Source organism: Berghia stephanieae, chromosome 15 (genome assembly GCF_034508935.2).
Source record: "Berghia stephanieae isolate SIO BIC M18660-M18661 chromosome 15, UCSD_Bste_1.3, whole genome shotgun sequence".
Lineage (NCBI taxonomy): Eukaryota > Metazoa > Mollusca > Gastropoda > Nudibranchia > Aeolidiidae > Berghia > Berghia stephanieae.
Window position 1 is genome coordinate 11519069 of NC_088374.1, and position 25813 is coordinate 11544881.

General features: G+C 37.7%; 1 protein-coding gene across 3 annotated transcripts in view; it reads right to left on the minus strand.

Moving 5' to 3' along the window:
- Positions 1-565: 565 nt before the first annotated feature.
- Positions 566-25813, minus strand: part of LOC144960254 (sodium- and chloride-dependent glycine transporter 1-like) — a 110949-nt gene continuing 85701 nt past the window's right edge. For all 3 annotated transcript variants that reach the window (XM_078893285.1, XM_078893286.1, XM_078893288.1), the window contains 13 exons: positions 23076-23279; positions 19046-19177; positions 15263-15695; positions 14730-14862; positions 13171-13305; positions 12341-12444; positions 11077-11201; positions 6023-6135; positions 4026-4157; positions 3200-3299; positions 2739-2839; positions 1746-1916; positions 566-858 (listed from right to left, as the gene is read on the minus strand). In XM_078893285.1, coding sequence (XP_078749411.1) covers positions 661-858; positions 1746-1916; positions 2739-2839; positions 3200-3299; positions 4026-4157; positions 6023-6135; positions 11077-11201; positions 12341-12444; positions 13171-13305; positions 14730-14862; positions 15263-15695; positions 19046-19177; positions 23076-23279 — 2081 coding nt within the window. In that variant the 3' untranslated portion in view covers positions 566-660. The remainder of the gene's footprint in view (positions 859-1745; positions 1917-2738; positions 2840-3199; positions 3300-4025; positions 4158-6022; positions 6136-11076; positions 11202-12340; positions 12445-13170; positions 13306-14729; positions 14863-15262; positions 15696-19045; positions 19178-23075; positions 23280-25813) is intronic.

The following is a 25813-nucleotide window of genomic DNA, read 5'->3' on the forward strand; positions in this document are numbered from 1 at the left end:
TTACATTGGGATAAGAATACGAATAAGCATTATGCTGTATTATCTCAAAACTAATAGATGTGTGCATCGTTGGCAAAAATTGATGACATTCTTTCCAATCATGTATTGAATGTCAATACTGATTAAAATAATATAACGTTATAGACGTGTTGGTAGAAAACAGTGCTGATAGGGTATCCAATCGAGGCCATGGGTTGTTGCATCCTTGGACAAGGCACTATGCAGAATAAGCCTCACTTCAAAATCAATTTCATTAATTAATCTTTGGCTATAATAATATAACAATAAGTTATGCGTACATTCCTTTCTGAATTCAAAGTTATTTTTTTCTTTTATTAGTGTGTACACAGTATTGGTAGAAATCAGTATATGTTAAGCAATCCAATTGAGGCCGTGTGTTGCGTTCCTCGCAGAATCAGCCTCGTTTCAATCAGTTAAGATTGGGTGGAGGCTACCCAGGATGCAATGCAGGTTCAAAATTTACACACATGGGTCAAAGGAGCAGACCATGCTTCGTGTGTTAGTTCTGGTGTGTGTCTGTCTGTGCACATCATTATCATTTCAATGGCTTCCATCGGTCAACTGTCTTTTCAACTTTGAATGAATAAAACAACAGATCACGAATGTTTCATAATCTGAGTATAAACAATAGAACCCAAATTAAACCTTGCTTTGTGGTAAAAATGATACGGTTGTTTCATCGTAGACTCCATTGTTAAGTTTGAAAGGCATAGAGCCATCTGGTGACGCCATCATGACGTCGAACTCGTCTCCATCGAGAGAACGGAAGTAACGTTTTCTGTCTTCCTCTTTGGAGGGACCCCATGTTGGTTCTGGCTTTGACAGCTTTTTGACTCTCTGTGAAAAGATAATAATATTATGATAGGGGGGACATATGAGTGTGATTCGAATATGAAATAAAACAAGAATTAATATCTTATTCATCTGTAGTGTTTTATTCATCCTGTTTTGTTGATAAAGGGGAAACCCAAAACGTCCATTTTATCTGTTTTTGTTTATGAAATTGAAGCTTACATTCAATTTCACATTGTTATTTATTTAGTCAAAACTATGAAATTCGGGTCAAGTATATCTGTGGACAATCGATGTAGTTTCCTAAATTCAAAGTGACAGAACAAAAATCTGACAAGTCTTGTCATTTTAATATCAAAATCGTTTTGTTTTTTCATTATCTCCTATTCAATCCCCACTTTGAAATGCTACCTCACATTTGATCACCAATCAAGGGACTGAATTAGGTGGGGATGTGCATTCACCCAACCAAAGTGCGTGTGAGTAGGAGAGAGTTTGAGGAGTTTTCGAAACTGTTATGAAACGTCATCTTCATTTAGATGTTTATATCATTTATCATTTTGATGTTTATATATATGTTTTTATTATATCAATGTATTGTTGTCTATCTATGTATTGTATTTTTTATTTCAAACATTGAAAATCAAATGACAAATTGCCATTTATTTGGACAAGAAAGATAATAATAATAATAAAAATAATAATAATAATAATATAATAATAATAATAATAATAATAATTAAATAATTATTATTATTATTATTAATAATTAATTAATAATTATTATTATTATTATCATTATTACTATTATTATTACTTTTATTATTATTATTATTATTATTATTATTATTATTATTATTACTATTATTATTATTATTATTATTACTATTGTTATTATCATCATAATCATTATTACTATAATTAAACCGTACCTGCATGAATGTGCCAGGGGTGTTGGCAATCTGAAGGGCTGCCACCAGTGGGATGGGTAGAATGGAGATCAGTCCCATCATCCACCCGATGACGATGGCCCAGCCAGGGTAGTGATAGTCCGTGCCGTACATCACAGGCTTCAGCTTCACCACGCTAAACAGCCACACAAACTGTGGAGTAAATAGAGAGGAATATGAGAGATATTTTTTTTTTTGAATACAAGTAAAACACAAATCAAACCAAAAAAAAAAACAAACAAAACAAAACAAACATACATACACACAAAAAAATCAAAACAAAAAAATAAATAACAAAACCAACCTTCTCCCCAAAACTTGAGCTTTGAGCTTTTATATAGCGCAATATCCACTAAACGAGCTCAAAGCGCTTTACAAAGGGTCCATGACCAACAGCAACACGTTACATGTAGAACAAAAATAATTAAAAACAAAACAAACAAAAAAAAACAAACAGAAAAAAACCCCCCAAAAAACAAAAAACAAACACAAACAAGCATTCAAACGACTGCCAATAAATTAGACAGAGAGACACACATTCTCATTCATTATTCACAATGACGGATATCAATTCAAATGGAATACAATACAATATCATAATTTAGAACTCAAACTGAATATTCAGTTCACACCACATCTATGGTTCTCACCGATATAACATGGTTTAATGACTACATGAATCAAATTAAGTCAATTAAATAATAATCAAGAATACAATTTAATAATTCTGGTAAGTAAACACAAAATAATTTTTCGTTAACAAAAGGAATCAAAAGAACAAGTTAGAAGCAGAAAAAACAACAACAAAACAAAAAACAACAAAAACCACCAACCCCCCCCCCCAATAAAAAACCTAACAAGAACCGCATTCTCTCCCCCCCCCCCCCCCCCCTCCCCCCAAAATAAAAAAAAATAAAATTCACCACGACAAAAATAAAAGATTCATTATTTCTTGTATTGGATGATCTCCCTTACCGTGATGATGCTGGGCGTGACGAATTTCCACATGTACCTCCAAATACGATGAGGTTTGAACCCAATCATCACCTCGATGTCTTTCAACAACCTGTCCACACCTGGAGGTGGAAGTCAATCAAACACAGATAGATATACAAAATACAATAAATCAACATTGATTGCTGAATCAAATTTCCATTGCTGAAAGAGTAAAAAACTTATTACAATGACAAACAAAAAATAATAATAAAAGTGGACATGTTTCCACTTCCACATCCCTCCAAAAATGAATCGCCACCGTCACCATCAACAACACAACTACCACTACCACCATCATCATCAAAAACATCTTCACCATCACCACCACCATCATCATCAAATCATCTTCACAATCACCAAGACCATACCCCCCCCCCCCCACTAACCCCCCCGACATCCCACAACCAACCACAAACAACTCAAATCATAATATGACTCACCATAAACCCAGGAGAGAGCGATACACTCTGTCAATGAAATCAACATGAGTGAGAAACTAGCACAGTACCAATCCATCACTTGTAACACGTAAACTCCTCCCTGGTATGACAAATTGGATCAAAAATATGGGATTACATTTTTTGCCAAGAAACAACGGAGGAAATAAAAATTAACAGAAAGTCAAAAGTTAAAAAAAAAAAAAAGAAAAAAAAAAAAGCAATCCCCCCCCCCCCCCATACAACAAAATAAAAAAAAATGACACCTTTGCACCACTCGAGGAAAGATAGTCAATTTAAAAAAGAATAAAGAAAAACGAGGGGTTTAACGTTTATCCAGTTAACTGCCTAACTCTAGAAAGAACTAATATTTAAAAATTTGGCCAGAAAACTCGTCCTTCAAAAAATCAATCGATTTAAATGACCTTCATCTTGACAAAATCTCTCAAAGATGGGACTTCACGAAGTCCAAGATTTGACAGCTTTTGCCAATATTATGAGGGTCATTCAAATCGATCGATAATTGAAGGAATGATTTTCTGGCCAAATTTTTAAATCTAACTTTTTCCAGAGTTTGACAGCTGTAAATCCCAAAAATGAAAAAGATGAGATAGCGGTTTGAAATTGTTAAAAATACATTATGTCATAGAAGAAATAGAGGAGGCAGGGAAGAGGAAGGAAAAGGAAAATTTAAGTCGTGCAATGATACATAGACAGGCGAGATCTGATAATTATGACGATGATGATTATGACAATGAAGATGATGATAATAACGATGATGATGATGATGGCAACGATGATGACTACGATAATGAAGACAATCACCGACCTCTGTTATGCAAGGCAATCCCAGGAAGAACTCCACAGTGCAAGCAATGGCCGTGATCATGGTCTTCTTGTTTCGTAGGAGGTGAGGGAACTCGTCAATTAACCCTGACAGAATTGTCTCGAACATTCCAAACTGAATGGACACATGGGGTGGACAGGGGAAAGAACTAGGTTAATTGTCATCATTTCATCATATTATATATAATTATGAGTAAAAGCCTCGTTATCCACCGTCTACATATTTGCAGGTCTGATAACCCACATTTTTATGGGCTTGTTGTTGTTATGGAACCAAAAACTAACGTCAAGTTTTGTCTATTAGAACAATGTTAAATCTAGCCCATAATTGCGTTCGATTATCAGACCTGCAGATATGTGCACCTAGTCCCGAATCAATATAAAATATTGTCCATTACAACAATGTTAAATCTAGCCCATAATTGCGTTCGATTATCAGACCTGCAAATATGTGACCCTTCGCCTCAAAACGGTATTAAGTCGGGATGGCTAAGTTGCTGAAAATTGAATTTGTGGCCAGAAATATCAAACTTCCGTTGAGTTTATTTGTTTTATTGAGGAGAATGGATAACATATTTTAGAATGTCAAATACCAGTCATTCATCATTTTGACCAGTTTAGTTTTAATTCGACTATTTAGCATCAGGTTCATCCCGACTTAATACCGTTTTGAGGCGAGGTGTCACATATGTGCACCTAGTCCCGAATCAATATAAAATATTGTCCGAAACAACAATGTTAAATCTAGCCCCATAATCGCGCTCAATTATCAGACCTGAAAATAAGTGCACCAAGCAATTATCCTATGTTATTATTATTATACACATACATTATGAGAAAACCTTATAAAATGTCTTTGTAAACAACTATGCGCGTGCAGTAAAATGTTTATATTTATTATTTAGCATCCGGATCCTATAGTATGGAACTTTATCAAAGTCCCAGGTTTGACAGGTTTGTTGTTGTTTTAATTTTTTTTTAACAAGACGAAGGTCCTTTTTACTTGATCGATATTTGAAGGACGAGTTTTCTGGCCAAAATTTTAAAACATGTTGGTTTTATTTTTTTTCACAATACATCGGTATTGCCCTCAGTAAGACACGCTTAACGGTAGATCACATAACGTGTATAAATAATAAAAAAATAATAATAAAGTATTCTTCTATAGGGAATGAGATTAGCGGGAGAGTAGCGTCCCTTGATTGGACGTCACCCATGGTCTGTGACGTCACCGGCGGAAACGTTATTAGAGGGAGAACGTCATGTTGGTTGTGCGCATGCGTCTCTCGTCCTCGCGTCCTCCCTATAGCACTAAATGCCGAAGCCTCAAAGCGCTTTACAACAAAATTATACTTAACAAACCAAATACACACTCACACCGTGCCAAAGTAAAAACATACAACAGTCGCACACACTAACTATGCAAGTTTTACACAATGAAATAAAAGTGACATTCAACAAAATTGGAACGAGAAAAAAAAAAAAAACCCCGAATAATTAACTCATCAAGCAGAAAACGCCTACGATAAAAATTTCTGGAAAATATGAATATTCAGCTTTTTCTTTAAAATTTCGATGATGCTCGCGAGCCTTACTGACAAAGACTATGTGGTCTAGTGGTATGACATTCGCTTTGGGATCGGAAGGTCCTGGGTTCGAGCCTCTCTCGGCGCATAGTTGAGTCCTTGGAAAAAGCTCTTTACTCACATTCTCTCACCGCACTCAGGTGTAAAAAGAGTACCTGGCCATTAACAGCGCTGTCTCTGTCCTAAAAAAAATTTGTAATATCGCCTAAAAGGCGTTATGTCCCGTACTACATGTTAAATGTTTCAGTTGGCCAGGGATCCCTTGTAAAGCGCTTTGAGCACGTTTAGTGGATATTGCGCTATATAAAAGCTCAAGTTTAAAACCTTTTTGTGTTAAAGGAAGCGAGTTCCAAATGGTATAAAAATAATACAAAACTTTGAACAAATCACTTACTTGACTGTCAAGTCCAATGGTGAAGAACATGAGGAAGAATAGGACAGCCCACAAGGGGGATACGGGGAGTTTGGCTAAGGCTTCAGGGTAGGCAACAAACACCAGACCAGGACCTGGGAGGTTTAGGAATACATTGGATAAAAATAGACACGTGTACATTAGATAAAATGAAGAGATTTATAACATAGTGTGGTTTTTATAGTAATATTCTCACTTCTTATTTTGCCTACAATGTTGTTTCAGCAGTTCACTGATTCCTCAGGGCAGAATTCTGTCCTGCTGATGCAGAGAACTGCTGAAACAATAAAAAAATAAATATATAAATAAACAAATAAATAAATATGAATAAATAAATGAATAAATAATAACAGTAAATTTCAAAATTAAATAAAATATTTTTTAAAACAAAATATTTAAACTTAATACTCTCTCTCTCTCCGGTGGATCATATGACCTTGTCGCGGTCGGAGGGCTTGCGTGTCTCGATGATCGTAAGTGAGAGGCCAGACCAAGAATGATCTACAACGGTCAGCATCGTCAACAAGGAAGGAAGAAGGGAGGAAATCAACCGTCGGGTTCAGCTTCCCCTAGTCCACACCCTTGGGTGTGGGTGTTGTCCACGACGTGGGGGAGGGGTGAAAAGGGACTGACTCTCTACAGGACATCCTCCCGGATTCCCAACTTAGACCATCTGACCACGGGTAGATGGAGCTCGTCATCGGGGGACCGACATCCATCTAAGAGAAGGACACTCTGAGCAAAAACCCGGACAGATGGAGTTCGTAAACAGGGGGACCGCAATCCATCTAAGAGAAGGACTATCCGAACAAAAACCCGGACAGATCGAGTTCGCTAACAGGGGACCGCAATCGATCTAGGAGAAGGACACTCTGAAGCAAAACCGCCACTGCCTTGTGGACAGACCTTGGATGGTCAAAGGCTAAGGAAGCAAATCCTGAAAAACAGCACGCCGAAGACAGAGCAGCGGGGCCGGAAGGCGCAAATATCACAGGAAACTGGAAACTGCCACTGCATGCTTAAATCCCAATATGACACGTCACAATAATCAAATCCGATGTGGTGCGAAGCCCGTGGAATCCCGCCGGACGGGCCTAGTGCCGGGCCTCAATGGCCCACCCAAGCGATCTGGTGGTACCTTGACTTCATCTTGCGGAACCAGGGGAGGAGGATCAAGGTTACATGCGACTGGAACACCAAACACAATTAAAATCCTCCAATGGAATGCTGAGGGCGTTGCGAAGAAGAAAATAGCCCTTGAAAAGAGACTCAAAGAGCAGGACATCAAAATTGCCTGCATTCAAGAAACTCACCTCACGGACAACATGAGATTTGCCATCAGAGGGTACCAGGTAATAAGGCATAATAGAAAGGATCACAAAGGAGGCGTGATGACATTAGTAAAAAACGACTACCCCACCGCAGGCATAAAAATTGATACACAAGAGCAATCAGAAATACAGCAAATTAAAGTATGTATCGAAAAGAAAGAACTCCTGATTTTTAACTGCTATTGCCCACCAAACAAAGAGCTTCATTTAGACAAGATAAAAATCCAGGAAGAAAGATGTCTGGTACTAGGGGACTTTAACAGTCACTCTCAAAGCTGGGGATATGGAGATATGGACAAACGTGGTGAAACAGTAGAAAACTGGCAAATTGAAACAAAACTTCAATTATTGTATGACGATGAAGATGAGGACACATATTTCTCAAGAGCGTGGAAAACCACATCTACCCCAGATCTTACGTTTGCCACAGATGATATAGCAAAGACTATAAATAGAACAGTATAGCCCAACTGGGTGGTAGTGACCATAGGCCAATCATCACAAACCTCTATCATCAAAATGAAAACAAAACACAAACCATCCCCAAGATGGAACTACAAAAGAGCAAAATGGGAAAGCTTTGAACAACTTACAGACAGCCACTGCAAAAACATAAACTGTAAAACCAAGAATGTCAACAAAAGTGCAAAAGAACTGACAAAGGCCATCCTAAAAGCAGCAAAAGAAAGCATCCCAAGGGGAGCAAGAAAAAATTATATACCACTCTGGACAGACGATCTTAATCAGTTAAGTAATGAAGTATCGGAAACAAGAGAAAAGGCTGAAGCAGACCCCTGTGATGACAATATTGCAGCATATAAAGAGGCAGAAGCTACCTTTAAAAAAGAAATGGCAATGACATCCAAAATGGCATGGAAAGAAAAAACGCATAGCCTTAACTTCGAAAAAGATGGAAATAAACTTTGGAAACTTACAAAAGCCCTAAATAGAGAACCGAACCACTACGCCCCTCCCGCGTTGGAAAAAGAAGGAGAACTTGTCAGTCCACAACAAGCTGCAGACCTATTCATGGAGCAGTTCAAAAAAATTAGTGACAACACAATAGAAAAAGAACTGAAGAAAAGGGTTAGAAAAGAATGCAGAAAACAAAAAAAGGAACTTAAGGAAGCCATAGATGAAGTAATGACAAAGAAGCTAACTATGGAAGAACTAGAAAGCTCTCTCAAAGTGTTAAAAACAAAGAAATCGCCAGGCCCAGACGAAGTAACAAATGAGATGCTTATCCATCTTGGAAAGACAGCGAAAAAGAAGCTATTACAACTCTACAACAGCACTTGGAAAACTGGTAAAATACCAGATATATGGAAAAAGGCTTTTATTGTCCCAATTAAGAAAGAAGGAAAACAAGCAAATGAAGCCGCAAATTACCGACCTATAAGTCTTACAAGCTGCATGTGCAAGCTGATAGAAAGAATTATCAACTCCAGACTGATGTGGTATCTTGAAAACTATAATGTGCTTATAAATGAACAAGCTGGTTTCAGAAGACACAGGAGTACTGAAAATCAAGTAACCTACATATCCCAAGAAATAGAAGACTCGTTTCAGGATGGAAAGAAAAAAATTGTGGTATGGGTGGACTTTGAAAAAGCATTCGACAAAGTGTGGAAAAAAGATCTGGTATATAAACTACAAAAATCAAAAGTATCCCATAACATGCTCAACTGGATAGAAAACTACCTAAAAACAAGAAAGGCAAGAGTAACAACACAAGGTCACAAAAGTAGAGAAGCAAAACTAAAACATGGAGTCCCACAAGGTGGAGTACTATCACCTACACTATTTCTTCTCTATGTAAATGATATAAGAGAAACACTATGTCGAGGAGTGAAAATGTCGATGTACGCAGATGACCTAGCTCTGATTAGCTCTGACCAAAACTTAATCAAGGCACAACATAGGATGCAAATCACACTGGATAATATCAAAGAATGGACTGACAACTGGGCGATGAAAATAAATGCAGTGAAGACAAAGTTCACAATATTTAGCCTCTCCCCAAAAGATGAAAAAGCAAAGCTACGTATTGAAGACCATGAATTGGAAAAAGACGACGCACCAAAATACCTAGGAGTCCATTTTGACCCAAGACTAACATGGAAAAATCAAATCAGCAACAGTCAGAAAGTTGGGGTAAAGCGAACACAACTCTTGAAAAAACTAGCTGGAACAACTTGGGGAGCTAGCTCCGATATACTGAAACAAACTTACACAGGATATGTGAGACCAGCGCTAGAATACGGGATATCTGCATGGGGAAACTGCTCCAAAACTCAAATGGAAAAACTGGACAAAGTGCAAAACAGCAACATGAGGATAATAAGTGGAGGAATGAAATCGACCCCGATACATGCAATGGAAACCATAACAGGACTTACATCTCTATCAGAAAGAAGGGAATCAAAAATTTTGAAACAATACACAGATGTGAAAACAATGACAGATCAGCCTCTTCACGCTAGAGCGCAACAAAAGAAAACTAGGCGGCTGAAAAGATCACACTTTATTGAAAGAGCCAAGCAAATTGAAAAAGATCACGAACTTGACGAAATAATGACCCAAAAACGCAAAGCAAATATCAGAGTACCAATTTGGAAACGGCAAAATCACTTGAAAATCAAGACTTCCGTTGGTGACATTTCAACAAAACAAAAACACGGCGAAGAAATCAAGAAGTCTGTACAGAAGTGCATAGATCAAAACTACCCTGAAAAAAAATGGACAAAGAATCTATACAGATGGTTCATGCAATAAAGAACACACGTGCGGGGGCCTGGGAGTGCACATCGAGTACACAAATGGTCAACAAAAGGAGATCAGCAAACCGACTGGTACTCGCACTTCAATCTACAAGTCAGAGGCAGATGCAATCCATGAAGCTGTTAAGCAAATCCTCTCAGAAAATGAAAAGCCAAGACACATAGTGATTTTAACAGATGCTAAGAAAATTCTGGAGGATATAATGATGTCCTTTGCGGATGATATAGACGCCTTGGTGGAAGACCTCATGAAGCTAAGCAAGTTTACCAACACTGTACTGCAGTGGATTCCAGGACACTGTGGGATACTTGGAAATCAGATCGCTGACCAACTGGCAAAGGCAGGCAGTCGCATGCAGCAACCCTCCCCAATGTACTCAACAGGAGAAATTAACAAAATGGCCAAATTTATCCAGTCTCAGAGATGGAGAGAGAAGCACCCAGAATACAACATGAATGACCCAATCAAGGTGCTCAACAGAAAGGAACAGGTCATCATCTTCAGACTGAGAACTGGACACAACCAGTTAAAGGAACATATGTGGAGGATGTCCAGAGCAGGTGCCTCTGGACAATGTGACTGCGGACTTGAAAATGAAAATGGACATCATGTCCTAATGGAATGTCCAAGGTACAACCAGTTGAGAAGGAACTTCTGGCCTGATCCAACCCCATACTCAAAGAAGCTGTACGGCAGTGAGGACGACCTCAGGACCACTGTGGGCTTCATTCACCAGACCGGACTGACCATGTGACGTGACGGGAACGAAGAAGAAGAAGAAGATACTCTCTCTCACTTTATATCCATAGGCCGCTATTTTGAACCAACGTGACGTCACTATTATTGCTTCTTATTATAGCCCCACAACTTCTGTTCACTAGACGCATTTTAATGTTAACAAGATAGTTAATTTAGAAGACCAACCTTGTGTGACGATTTTTTCAATAGTGGAGTCCATTTCATGAGCCATGAATCCTAACACGGCGAAGATGACAAAGCCTGCAAACAGGCTGGTGGTACAGTTGATGAGTGGGACGATCATGGCATCTCTGGTGGATGAAGATAAAAGTTAAAGGATACAAAATATTGAAATATGTATATTATTTGTAGAGCGCATTTTCATTGTTTCGTCTTGCGGAATGAACGCTATTCATAATACATATTTTATATCCCTCCATTTTCTCCACCCCCCTCTTCAGAGGTTGATTGATTATACTAAGTTGAACCAAACATGAGAATGAGAGTCCTTTTTTGTACAGCATAAAACCCTCTTTTATTCCACCCACTGTCCTTAAATAGCAACGCGTAATATCATGTTTATAATAATGGGTAATTTGTGACGTCAGATTATCAAGCGTAAACTTAATTAAAAATCAGATTCTTTTAAAAGAAGTATTATTTAAATGTTTTTGAAAATGTCCTTTATTCAAAGATGACGAAATAGGAATCGATTGAGGGATAGAATAGATGATTTCTTACACTCATGCGTTTTGGAATTCGAACTTTGTTCTCAACGCGCACTCGCAAGCAAGCTCGTGGAAATCGTCTGGAATAGGCTTCAACAGTCGTGACGTCACTTCCCTCGTAATGACGCATAGTAACGTAGTAACTGGGTCTAAACTATAGAAAAATGGCGGACGCCCTTATGAAATAATTCTCAGACGAGCATAAAAGTGTATCCAGAGGAGAAAACATTATAAATCTGATCATGTTTTGACTTTTATACATTCTGATCGCATTGTGCGGCTATGTGGTCTAGTGGTATGACACTCGCTTTCGGATCGGAAGGTCCTGGAATCGAGCCTCGCTCGGCGCATAGTAGAGTCCTTGGAGAAGGCTCTTTACTCACATTCTCTCACCGTACTCAGGTATAAAATGAGTACCTGGCCGTTAATAGCGTTGTCTCTGTCGGAAAAAAATGCAATGTCGCCTAACAGGCGTCATGTCCCGTCCTACATGTTAAATGTTGTTGTTGGCCAGGGACCCCTTGTGGATATTGCGCTATATAAAAGCTCAATTTATTAATTTATGACATGTGAAAAAGAACTAACCAGCATGAAGAATAAAAAGTACCGATTTTCTTTGTTTAGAACCAAGTTGCTGGTTGCTGGGCGGACGTGACAACAGACTATTGAATCCTATTCCAAAATGCAAGAGTGTCTAAAAATGGTATATTACTATTACGCACCTGTAGATGTTATTGCTGAATCTATTGTAGGAAGCCATAGTGATGATGCCACCCCAGGCCATCCCTACGGAGTAGAAGATTTGGAGGGCCGCGTCTCCCCACACCTGGTTTGGTAGATAAATACGAGCAAATAGATCAACAAATTAATGAATTAAAACATGAAAAATGAATATTAAAAGAAGGAATAAAATAATAAATTTAAATAAATAAATAAATAAATAAATAAATAAACAAATAAATAAATAAATAAAAGGCAAAAGGGATGCCAAATGATTTTATATTTTAAAAAATGGAAATGAGTGGCAACACGTCTCGCATAAATCGAACCTTGTAAATGAACAAACATAAAATCCAAAACAAACTGACATCTCTCTGGACTCTCCCCATTGCTTTCCTTTGCAAGTGTATGGGGCCTTTTTTGTTGTGCATCAACTCAAATAATATTATTTCTGTCCTGAGAAGAAGGAGGACCTTCCCTGGCCTCTCTTAGAGACGTAGGGAAGCTGCTTGTGTGTGAGCTGAGGTGTAAAAAAAAGACCCTGGAAAAAGCCGACCCCCAAGGACATTTGGCAGCTATATATATAAATAAACAAAATAACAGACGAGAACTCACTCACCCATAGTCTGCTAGCTCCTCCCACTCAGGTCCATAATGAAGAACTCGATCTTTTTAAAAATTGTATTTAGCTCCAGGAAGAGTTGAGCCTCTTAAGAGGAGGATCGTTAGTGAGTCTCAAACCCAGGGCCTACAAGCCATTATTAGCTGAGTGCTATACAACTGGACCACAATAGGTTCAAATCACATAAAACCGGTAGCAACCAGAACTCACCGTATAGTCTCCCAGCTTCTCCCACTGAGGTACAATGTAGAACTCGATCCCTTTTCTAGCTCCAGGAAGAGTCAATCCCCTTACCAGGAGGATCATCAGGACGAGGTAAGGGAAAACAGCGGCAAAGTGCATCACCTGGCCGTTAGAAAAGGGATGAATGATGAATGGATGAATCAGATTCTTAGATCTCACGATTTTAAATTGTTAGCATCTCCTAAAGCTAAACTTAAATACTTTGGCAATAGGTCTCTTATGAAATCTGGACCCACGATATGGAATGATCTCCCTCAATCTGTGAGATTATCTTTTCAGAAAATATTTACTAAATTAAATTTTAAATGAAATGTATGTGACTTATGTATTGATGTCGTTTTTGATGCCCGTTTTATGCTCTAAATGTTTGGGCTCTTGTTTTGTTTGTTTGCTTTTAAAAAAATCGCTTTGAGGGGTCGACGAAAGGCGCTATAGAAATCATCATCTTCTTCTAATCATTATTATTAAGGAAAACCTTTTTTAAAAAGTCCTTCAGAGCCACTGTGCCCATGGAGTCGACATTAATCCCGGTTTCTATAACATACACGTAACCATAGCATACGTAGTGTAACCATGGCAGATTATAGTCAGGTTAATACTGTTTAGTGAGAATTATTCATTAACGCGGATGGGAAACAATAAAACAATAACAAAGACCTGAGTGACGTCAACTTCGTTCTATCTATAGAATTCACTTGCTATTTTTCTGTTTTGAGTACGAAAAATCTATTTTTGTTTTGGCTCGGTGTGAATATCTAGAAACTGTTTGGTAAGAAGAGTGTTAAATATACAGTAGATGTAAAGTATATAATCTATTTGTATCCTTTGAAAACTGAGACATTTTCCAATTTCAATTAGTAACGATGTGAAATTGAATGTAAGCTTCAATTTAATATACGAAAACAGATAAAATAGACGTTTCCGGTTTCCCCTTTATCAACAAAACAAGATGAATGAAAAACTACAGACGAATGAGATAGAAAAGTGAGTGGGCGGGTGGTTGGATGGGAGCATCACCCTTGAATCATATACCTATGATGTTGGCATGGGTGTACGATCCAATAGTGATGTCGTTTCTTCTTCTCTTTACTAGCCTATCTTGCTTCTTTGGTTTGTGATTGTATTTTTGACAGGGGATATTTTTTTTCTGTAAATCTTCTGCCTGTTTGTTCTTGGTTATTTATAATTTAGCTTATGATATCTTTAGGTTATGATTTTGATTTACATTTGTACTATTTTTGTTGGATTGCTTGTTTTTTTGTTTCAGCGGTCTCTCATATAACCTCAATTGTGTTGGAAGAGACCTAAAGCAACAAACAAACAAAACAAAAAAGTGAGTGGAGCAGGCACTTATGTTGATAACAATAAAAGATGAAGTGAGTAGGAAAGTGCCAGAAGACAATAGAGAATAATTTTTTTTATTCTCTATTGTCTTCTGGCACTTTCCTACTCACTTCATCTCTTGTAGACGAATGAGTGTGGTAGTGGCGTTGTTAAGACATCTTACTATCTATACACACACATACCTTCCCAAGAATCTTGACTCCTTTGAAGAGACAGAGGAAGACAAAGATCCAGGCAATGGCCAGGCAGATAAACAGCTCCCATCTCATCCCTCCCAGATCCTCAATTCCGTCGGTGATTTTTAACACATGACGACTGAAAGTGGGATAGAATAATACATAAGTCCATGTGTTTGAATCGATGTGTACATATGTTAACAGCGTTCTCTTTATCAGAAAACCAATTGTAATATCGCCTAACAGGCGCCATGTCTCGTTCTATATGTTACGTGTTGCTGTGGGTCAGGGACCCTTTGTATGTGAAACGCTTTGAGCACGTTTAGTGGATATTGCCCTATATAAAAGCTCAATTAAAAAAAAAAATTATGTGCAAGTCGCCCAAAGCCGACGTATAATAAATAAATAAATATATACATAAATAAAATAAAAATAAATAATCGAATTCAAGTTATATAATAATAATAATCGATGATTCAAGTAAATAAATAATAATAATAAAAATAATAATAAAAATAAATATTTAAAAGTTCACTCACTTCCAAAACTCCTCACTCGCGGCGATAGACTTATTGGCCTCCGAGGCCCCCGACTGCGTCGCATTCAACAAGGCCGACATAGTCAACCCGGTCGAGTTAAGTCCAAAGCCGGTAAAATTGCCGTCTAGAATAACAGTCGAGTTCATTCCAGAGTCCCCGAGATAAGTATAATGTGTACCGTTGTAAATAACACCGGTCAAGTTGTTGTGATGGACGTTGTTGTTGTTGTTCTTGTTATCGGAATCAGCTGCTGCTGCCGCCAGGATGGACCTTGAGTCATCGACGCATCGGTCTGAGTTCCATTCGTTTTCGCAGTGTGACCATGGTAGCACTGCCCTGAAGGACGAGTAGAGGTAATAGATGGTCCAGGCTACGATAACGTTGTAGTAGATGCATACTATAGACGATACCATCAACATGCCTATACCGACGCCTATGGATTGAACGATGGAGAGAAATAATGGATGGATGGATGGGTGGATGGATGGATGAAAGGATGGATAGATGCAGGGAAGCTCAGCGGTAGTGTCTTCGTTTCGGACCCGAAAGGTACTGAGTACAAATACCTGCTGCGCTGTGTGGCCTTGAGCAAGTCACCTCGCCTTAACACAGTTTGCGGCGCTGCACTGCGGCTAACGCCTGGGTTATTCCAGTCTTCCCTTGGAATGGACCCTAAAGATACATTTCCCATATGAGATGAATAAAGGGAATTATATTTATTATATTTATATATTTTATTTATTCATACCATCAGCATGCCTATGCCGACGCCTGTGGTTGGAATGAGGTGAATAGAAATGATGAATGGATGGATGGATATAATGGATGGATGGATGAATGAATGGATTGGATGATATGCATATATGAAATGGATGGATGGGTTGATGAATGAATGAATGGATGGATGGATGGACTGATGGATGGATGGATGGATAGTGAATGTTACAAGCTACGATAACGTTGTAGTTGATACATACTATAGATGATATCATCAACATGTCTATACCCACGCCTGTGGATGCAAAGAGAGATGGATAGAAAGAATCAATGGGTGGATGGATAGATGGATGAATAGATGGATGGATGGTTGGATAGATAGATGGCTGGATGGTTGGATAGATAGATGGCTGGAAGGGTGGAAGGCTGGACGGATGAATGGTTGAAATGATGAATGAATGCATAGATAACTGACTAGATGAATAAATATATGAATGAATGATGATTGGATATATGGATGAATGGATAGGCGGATGAATGGGAAGAGAATGTGAATGAATGATGATGAATGAATGACAAATATAAAATGTGATAATATGAATGAATGAATGAATGAAGAATGAAGAACGGATAAATGAATGAATGAATCCATGAACGAATGAACAAACAGTCACGTTATAATAAAAAGTGGTTGAGTGAATAAATGAAGGAATAAATGAACGAATAAATAAGAGAATCAATAAATGAATGAATGAATGAATGAATGAATGAACGAATAAATAAAAGAATGAACGAACGAATGAAATGATGAACATTAATGGAGAAGTAACAAAAGTGCCTAAATTGAGGCTCAAACTTGAGCTCCCTTACTCGCATACAGTGCATGCAATGCCCCATCTACTCGATCATCTTGCAGACCTGCCAACTTGAAAATTTAAAAATTCGTTGTTTTTAGGAGGTAAAAATTGTAGATGTTCACTTTATACGTATTAAAAGAGCCCATTGAGCCTGAGTTTATCCCGGTTTCTATGCGTGAAACGGACAAGAGCAATTGCTTGCTACCCTTTGGATAGGACGCTAGTCTATCACAAAATACTACTTTCCGACAAATCTAAGAGACCCAGCTACCCAATCAATGCTGGGTGGACATGGGGGTTTAACTTTACAGGTCAACAAATTGCTCCTACAATGATTAGACAACACTTCAAAATCATTAATATACGCTTCAACAGTCATGACGTCACTTCCCTCGTAATGACGCATGGTAACTTAGTAACTGGCTCTAACCTATCGGAACAATGGCGGACGCCCTTATTAAATATTTCTCTGACGAGCATAGAAGCGTATAACATTATAAATCTGATCATGTTTTGACTTTTACTTTTACACATTGTGATCACAAGACATATGAAAAGTTCTAGCCAGCATGAAGAATAAAGAGTACCGATTTTCTCTGGCCGCCGTTGCTGGGCGACGTGACATCAGACTATTGAATCCAATTACATAGTCCGGTGTCAACTTTCACTTTGAATTCGTTTTAATGACTTAGACATGCTCATGGTGTTCTGAATTTGGAACCAAAATGTCGTATTTCTACTAAATATTCGTAGTACGAGGCAGGTCTGATTTTGCTTCATCCTTATCGCCAGTAGATTATGGGAAGAGGAAATAATATTTCCCCCCCCCCTCAAATAAAAAACAAAACAAAACAAAACAAAACCGGAGCATAAACAAAACAAAACAAAAACAGACAAAAACGATTAAATTGAATCTGTGATAAAGCCGGATCAATGATGAACGGAAGAGATAACGCCATACAACAGGTTGATGAATGGGAAAGAAAAAAAAAAAAGGGGGAGGGGGGAGGAGTAAAGACAGAAATTTGAACTGACGTCAGCTGAGATCGTGTTTTGAATTCTGCTGGACTCATCAGAAATTTATTAATTCATCAGACATTTTTTAAAAAATGTATCACGGATGAGTGGTGAGGGGGAAAAGGAAAATCTAGGTCATCAATTTGTGTCAAATTTTGATTGGCCCATTTAGAGATAAACTACAGGGGGGCGAAGTGGCCGAGTGGTTAAGGCATTGTGATCTGGAAGGTCCCGGGTTCGAGTCCCGCTTCAGGCACTTTCGTTTTTTTCCTTGAGCAAGATTATTAACCCCCAATTTTCTCACTTGGACAACATGGGTGATTCCTATTGACATCAGACATTATGTTTGATGAATTATCTATATTCCTTCGTGGAATGCCTAGGCCACGATATCTTATGATGTCGTGATGGAAGGGCATAATTTTTAAAAATCTCATTGTGCTGGTGGTATGACACTCGCTTTAGGATCGGAAGGGCCTGGGTTCGAGCCTCTTTCGGCGCATAGTTGAGTCCTTGGAAAAGCACTTTACTCACATTTTCTCACCGTACTCAGGTGTAAAATGAGTACCTGGCCGCCAACGGCGTTGTCTCTGTCAGAAAAAAAATATTGTAATATCGCCTAAAAGGCGTCATGTCTAGTTATACATATTAAGTGTAGCTATTGGTCAGGGACCCTTTGTAAAGCGCTTTGGGCTCCTTTCCTATCCTCCTATAGATAGAACGAAATTGACGTCACTTGGGTCTTTGTTATTGTTTTTTGCCATCCACGTTTTTGAGTAATTCTCACTTAACTATATTAACCAGACTATAAAAGTTCATTGCTACACAGTTTTGTGTGTCGGTCCGTTATACTTCCGGATGACAATGTTGTGAGTTTCCTAGCCAAGCTCATATCCATTATGAGCTTGGCTAAGAAACTCACAACATTGCCATCAGGAAGTATAACGGACCAACACACAAAACTATGTATAACTTTGAACGTTTATAGCCTGGCTAATACAATTTAGTGAGAATTACTCATAGACATGGATGGCAAAAATCAATAACATAGACCTGAATGATGCCAATATCATTCTATCTATATTCTACATGTTGCTGTTGACTTTGGATTCGTTTTAAAACGCTTTGAGCATATATTAAGTGGTAAAAAAGCTCAAGTTTGAAAGTTAGATTCGGTCCCGGTTTATCTTACCTTTAAACAACGGCGACACTCTCCAAATGGCGACCGGGCTCAGGCTTGAAAACTGTCCGTAGGAAACCTCCATGAAAAACAGAGGCATCCCGCATAGCACTAGGAATGTTACGTAGGGGATGAAGAATGCGCCTGGGAGATAAGAGAGAGAGAGAGAGAGAGGAGAGAGAGAAAAAAAAGATGTCAATAATCTCAATTTTTTTAATGTACGAGTAGTAGTAACGTGTAGACCGACGTGCTCTTATTTGCAGGTCTGATAACCCAATTTCTTATGGCCATATTGTTGTAATGGAAATCTTTTTTTTTTAAATGGCACAAATATATTGTCCATTACAACAACGTTAAACAGGACCATAAGTGGGTTCGGATGTCAGACCTGCATATATGTACACGTCAGTGCAGACGTTATAATATACATTTCGCTCAATGACTGAAAAAAAAATGGAGAAAAAAAAAAAGTAAGAAAGAAACATTTTTTTTTAGAAAAAGAAAGAAAGAGAGAAAGAAATGCATGTCATTAAAATTACCCCCAAATTGTTACCAAATTCTTAAACTCGACACCTCTTTGGAAAAGAGCATTGACATTTTTCAAGTTTCTTCATTTTAAGACGATAAGTCAAAAATGTTGAAGCTGTTTTGCCCCCCCCCCCCCAAAAAAAAAAACAAACAAAAAAACAAACAAAAAAAAAAAAAAAAAAAACAAAAAACAAAACAAAACAAAAACAAAACAAACAAAAAGAAAAAAAAAACAAAAAAAAAAAAAAAACAACAAAAACAACAAAAAACAAAGAAACAAAACAAAAACAAAAAATATCCCCCTCCCCACAAGAAAAACAAACAGAGACACACACACAAACAAAACATATCCAAACTAAAAAAAAACCCACAGAAAAACAAACACACAAAATAAACAAAACAAAAACAAAACAAACCACCACCAAACATAAATAAACTAAAAATAAAAAAACAAAACATTTTTTTAAAAAATAATAAAAAGTCCATTATCTGCATTGTAAACATTGTATTAAATATAATATCATTATTCTGTCTCAATTCTTCTGTTGTCGTTATCAACTTTTGAAAGAGAAGAGATCGCAAGAAAGGAAAGACTTAACTTCATAGATTCTAGTCTCTTGTCATTGGCCATAATTTTTCACTATTGTTATCTGTATTTGTAGTATGGGCTCACAGTGAATAGATTATGACACGGGCAATAAATAGCACTGTAGTGTAATCCTGAAATTGTTTACGTGAAAACAGTTTGGGAAAACACGAGTTATCTGTCCTCGTATCCGCAGGTCACTTGACCTATCAGCAGGTCATTTTGACCGCAGCTTTTATAGAATATGGTCTGTCTTATTTTCATTTTGTTTTAAATCGAAAACCAACACCAAAACAACAACACCAAAACAACAACAACAACAACAACAACAACAACAATAACAATAACAACAACAACAACAACGACCATCCTCACTATTCCAGTCTTTATTGGAACTGACCCCAAAACAAATTTCCCTCCCAAGATCAATGAAAGGAATTTTATTTATTCTTTTTAAAAAAAAAAACCCAACAAAATATTATTATTGTATAATATAATATATATAGTTATAACGTTATTGCAAGTGTAACTCAATGACAAATTGCCAATTGTTGTTGTTGTTATTATTATTATTATTATTATTATTATTATTATTATTATTATTATTATTATTATTATTATTATTATTATTATTTTTCATCATTATTATTATTATGACTATTATCATTATATATATATATATATATATATATATATATATATATATATATATATATATATATATATATATAAGATTCATCTTAACTACGCCACTACCACATTATCTCATTCATCTGTGGTTTTTCATTCATCCTGTTTTGTTGATAAAGGGGAAACCCGAAACGTTCATTTGATCTGTTTTTGTAATTAAATTGACGCTTACATTCAATTTCACATTATTATTTATATCTTTAGATCCGAAGGACGGCAATCAAATCTACTGTTGTAGCCACCACGACCAACACTACTACTACTACTACTGCTACTCTGAGCGGCGCATAGTTGAGTCCTTGGAAAAAGGTTCTTTATTCACATTCTCTCAAAGGAATCGGGTTTAAAATGAGAACCCGACCGTTAACGGTGTGGTCTGTGTCCGAAAATAAAATGGTTTTATCGCCTAACAGACGTTATGAATCGTCCTACATGTTAATGTTGCTGTTGACTAGGAACCCATTGTAAAGCGCTTTGAGCATATTTAGTGGATATTGCTCTAAATAAATGCTCAAGTTTTTGTTGTTGTTTTTTAAACAAGCCTGAGACTACTCAACGTCCTACAAATCGCTTAAGGCAAAGTCACCCCAGTAAAGTCGGGCATAGCCAGTGAGATTCCCATTGTTTTGAACACACCTTCTAAATTCCGATAACTTGTACTATAATCGACGGTCACTTATTTGCAGGTCTGATAACCCAATTCCTTATGGGCTCATCGTTGTAATGGAAGTCTCAAAAAAAAAAAAAATGACGCAAAATAGTGTCCATTACAACAATATTAAACTAGGCCCATAAGTGGATTCGGATGTCAGACCTGTATATATGTACACGTCGAATATACTTTAATATTCATTATCGTGCAGCAAGGACAGCTATACTCTATTGTCCTCATTGGAGTGCAGATAAAATTTCCACTCAAAAAGCTATCAAGACGTGTTTACCGTTCATTGAACTTTTAATAAATATCTTCGTCAATACCATAATTTCTTATCTATTATTCGTTTCATGTCTTTCTTTTATTTTTCCCTCCTCCCAACCCCCTCTCCCTCTCTCTCTCTTAAAACAGACAAATAAATAGAGATCCTTATCTTTTAAAACACGATAACCTCCAGCCCTTTAACACCAGCCAATCAAATCAACAAATTGGAAGGTTAAAAGCTAAACATGTTCACGGCGTCATAGTAAAGTGGTGAGTGAATGGAAAATTTCCATCGTAGAGTTAGCTGACATTATTTCATTCATATCTGCCTTAATCTGTAAAAATAAATAAATTTTTAAAAAACAAGCAAAGAACAAAAACAAAACAAAAAACAACCTTGGCCAGAAAAGTCAAAAGCTCTCAGCCCTAGGAGTTTCTGGAAGTCCCAGGTTTGAGAGTTTTTTTTGACAATGTGAGAGTGATTTAAATCGATTGATATTTGAAGGACGAGTTTTCTGACCATCATTTGAAAAAATCTGTTTTATTTTTCAAAGTATTAGTATTATTATATTTCACATTATAATAACAAAGACTACTTGGCTCGCTGCCTATCTTGTTATTAATAATATCATTGGCTGACTAAAAAGGTTAATGAAGCGAGCCCGATAAGGCAATCTAACATAATAACATGTAAAGAGGTTGTAGTTTATTCAATGTTCAATGCACTTTTCAGGGTTTACAATTGCCAAGGTTAAGTGGTGGGGGAGAGAGAGAGAGAGAGAGAGAGAGAGAGAGAGAGAGAGAGAGAGAGAGAGAGAGAGGGGGGGGGTTGGAGGGAGAGAGAGAGAAAAAGAGGAGAGAGAGTGAGAGAGAGGGGGGGGGAGACAGAGAGAGAGAGAGAGAAAGACACACACACACACAGAGAGAGAGAGAGAGAGAGAGAGAGAGAGAGAGAGAGAGAGAGAGAGAGAGAGAGAGAGAGAGAGAGAGAGAGAGATTATTTACGATTCGCTTCACTCCCTTGAATGAATAATGATATGTGAAAGGAATGTTATCTCAACGGTTTTATCGACATAAGAATATCATCCATCATCATCATCATCATCATCATCAGCAAAAGCCATGACCACAATCAAATTTACTGTTGTAGCCACCTTTACCACCACCACTACTACAACAACTACTACTACTAATACTGCTACGACTACTACTACTACTACTACTACTACTAACATCATCACCACCACCACCAATTCTCCCCTGCCTCTTCCTCCTCACCACCAATAATCAAAAACTTCCACCATTAACCCGCGACCTACCTCCGCCACTCTTATAACACAAATATGGAAATCGCCAGATGTTGCCCAGGCCGACAGCGTAGCCAATGCAGGTCAAGATGAAATCCAGCTTGCCGCCCCAGCCCTCTCTCGCCTGTACTTTCTCGCCTTCCTCGCCCTTCTTCATTTCTGTGATGGTGGAGGACACACTGTCACTCTCACTCAAATGTTTCCCTGGCATCTTCTCTGAAATAATTATAAAATGAGAAAAGTTTATAAACAAAAGTGAATATTATAGCTTTAAATTCTTTTAAAAAAAAACAAAAACAAAAAAAACAAAACAAATAAAAACAAAAAGACGGAACGTTTCGAGCTCAAAGCCCTTCTTCACCCAATAACGAAAATACATAATAAATAAATAAATGTGTCGCTTTAAAACAACCTTATAGACGGCAGAGAAATAATTGTCACAAAGACTCTAAGACCAAGACCAACATAGTGTCAATAATTACAACAATGTTAAATGAATCGCATGTTCGTTGATCAGACCTCCAAACATAATGAATGTGTTCTTTGTTGAAACTCCTTCAAACTCCTCCATGGGCAGACATGCCATGAGGATTGAGTTCACCGAAAAGATGGTCTCGCACAAAAACTTATAAAGCCATCAGCAAAAGATACCCAAAGCAGATTCGAATGTCCCAATAATTATTCTTTATACACGGTTTCCTCAAACTACGCTTTTCTCGATATTTTCTTTGTTTTTGTATGCCCTAAGGAATTCGGGTAAATCGTGCTCTAGTGTATTTACCTTAACTCAAATGTCATACGTTGAGCTTAAAAGTAAGTTTTAAGGATCAAGCCCACCCGCGACACAATACAGCACTCTCTGAATGGGCATGATCTATATTCCCTTTCCCTAACCCTAACCCTAACCATGTGCCGAGGTCATTGGTCACATTGCAAAGCGTGCTCATAATGACCCACATAGTGAAAAGTATTCACAGCTTTTGAAATATCTTACATCACTGTGTCCGAAAATAAAATGGTTTTACAAGTAAACAAAGCAGCGTGTTTACATTTGTAAAGAAATATCCAATCGTTGGACCTCAACAAATCATGGGATTGATGACTCAGTTGGACGAAAACATGAATATAGATAGTATGCAGATGACGTCACTCAGGCCTTTGTTATTGTTTTTGCCATCCGCGTTTGTGAGTTGTTTTCACTAAACTGTATTAACCAGACTATGAAAGTTCATGGTTACACAGAGTTTGTGAGTTGCTCCGTTATACTTCCGGATGGCAATGTTGTGAACTCCTTGGCCAAGCGCATTCTATCTATAGATAGTATGCGCTTGGCTAAGAAGCTCATAACATTGCCATCCGGAAGTATAACGAACCAACACACAAAACTGTGTGTAACCATGAACTTTTATAGTCAGGTTAATACAGTTCAGTGAGCATTACTCATAAACGCGGATGGCAAAAAACAATAACAAAGACCTGAGTGACGTCATCTTCGAACTATCTATAGATAGTATGCAGATGACGTCACTCAGGCCTTTGTTATTGTTTTTGCCATCCGCGTTTATGAGTTGTTCTCACTAAACTGTATTAACCAGACTATAAAAGTTCATGGCTACACAGAGTTTGTGTGTTGGTCCGTTATACTTCCGGATGGCAATGTTGTGAACTCCTTGGCCAAGCGCATTCTATCTATAGATCGCTCCCATTGTAGCATGCTGAACGGCACACAGGAGCTGGGTTGGTGACCGAATTTAATATAATATTGTAAAAAGTCGTTACCTCCCCATGAACCTCGTGTTTCGGCACGCTCGGATTCTAGCGCGCTTTTTGGCTTCTCCTGACAGCGTGCTCGAATCCAGCGAGTACTCTACTCTTAATCACACATTAATTCTTTTTTGTCTTTAAAAATAAAAATCAAACAAAACTGGATCTACTTATCTTAACAAGTTTCGCCAGTGGGGAGGCGGGGCCTTTGATTTGACGTCATTTATGACATTGATTTGGGTTACCAGGGTGATGTGTCAACTCTTATCAACATCAAAAAAAAAAAACAAAAAAAAAAAGCCAAAAACAAAACAAAACAACAATAACAACAAAGAAACAAAACCCAAAAAAAAAACCCAAAAAAAAAAAAACCCATTAATTTTTTGGCGAGAGATCATTGGTCAAAACTGGCTCAATGGTTCAGAACGTGATGCCTCCATCTGTGCAATTCTCGAGCATTGTTATGTTCTGGTTTTTATATTTTTTTCGAGATAATTAAAAAAAAATTTTTTTGAGCTTTTATATAGCGCAATATCCACTAAATGTGCTCAAAGCGCTTTACAAGGGGTCCCTGGCTAACAGCAACATTTAACATGAAGGACGGGACATGACGCCTGCTAGGCGGTATTACAATTTTTCGGACAGAGACAGCGCTGTTGGCGGCCAGGTACTCATTTTACACCCGAGTACTGTGAGAGAATGTGAGTAAAGAGCCTTCTCCAAGGACTCAACTATGCGCCGAGCGAGGCTCGAACCCAGGGCCTTCCGATCGGAAAGCGAGTGTCATACCACAAGACCAAATAGCCGCACATAAATAAATGAAATTCCCTTCAGGCATTAATCTCCAAGTGGAAATTTGTATTCATTTAGGGTCTTTTCCAAGAGAAGAATGGAACAATCCAGGCGTCAGCCGTAGTGTAAGTCCGCGCCTCAAAGTGAGCTATGGCGAGAAAGATGACTTGCTCAAGGCCACGCAGCGGGACGAG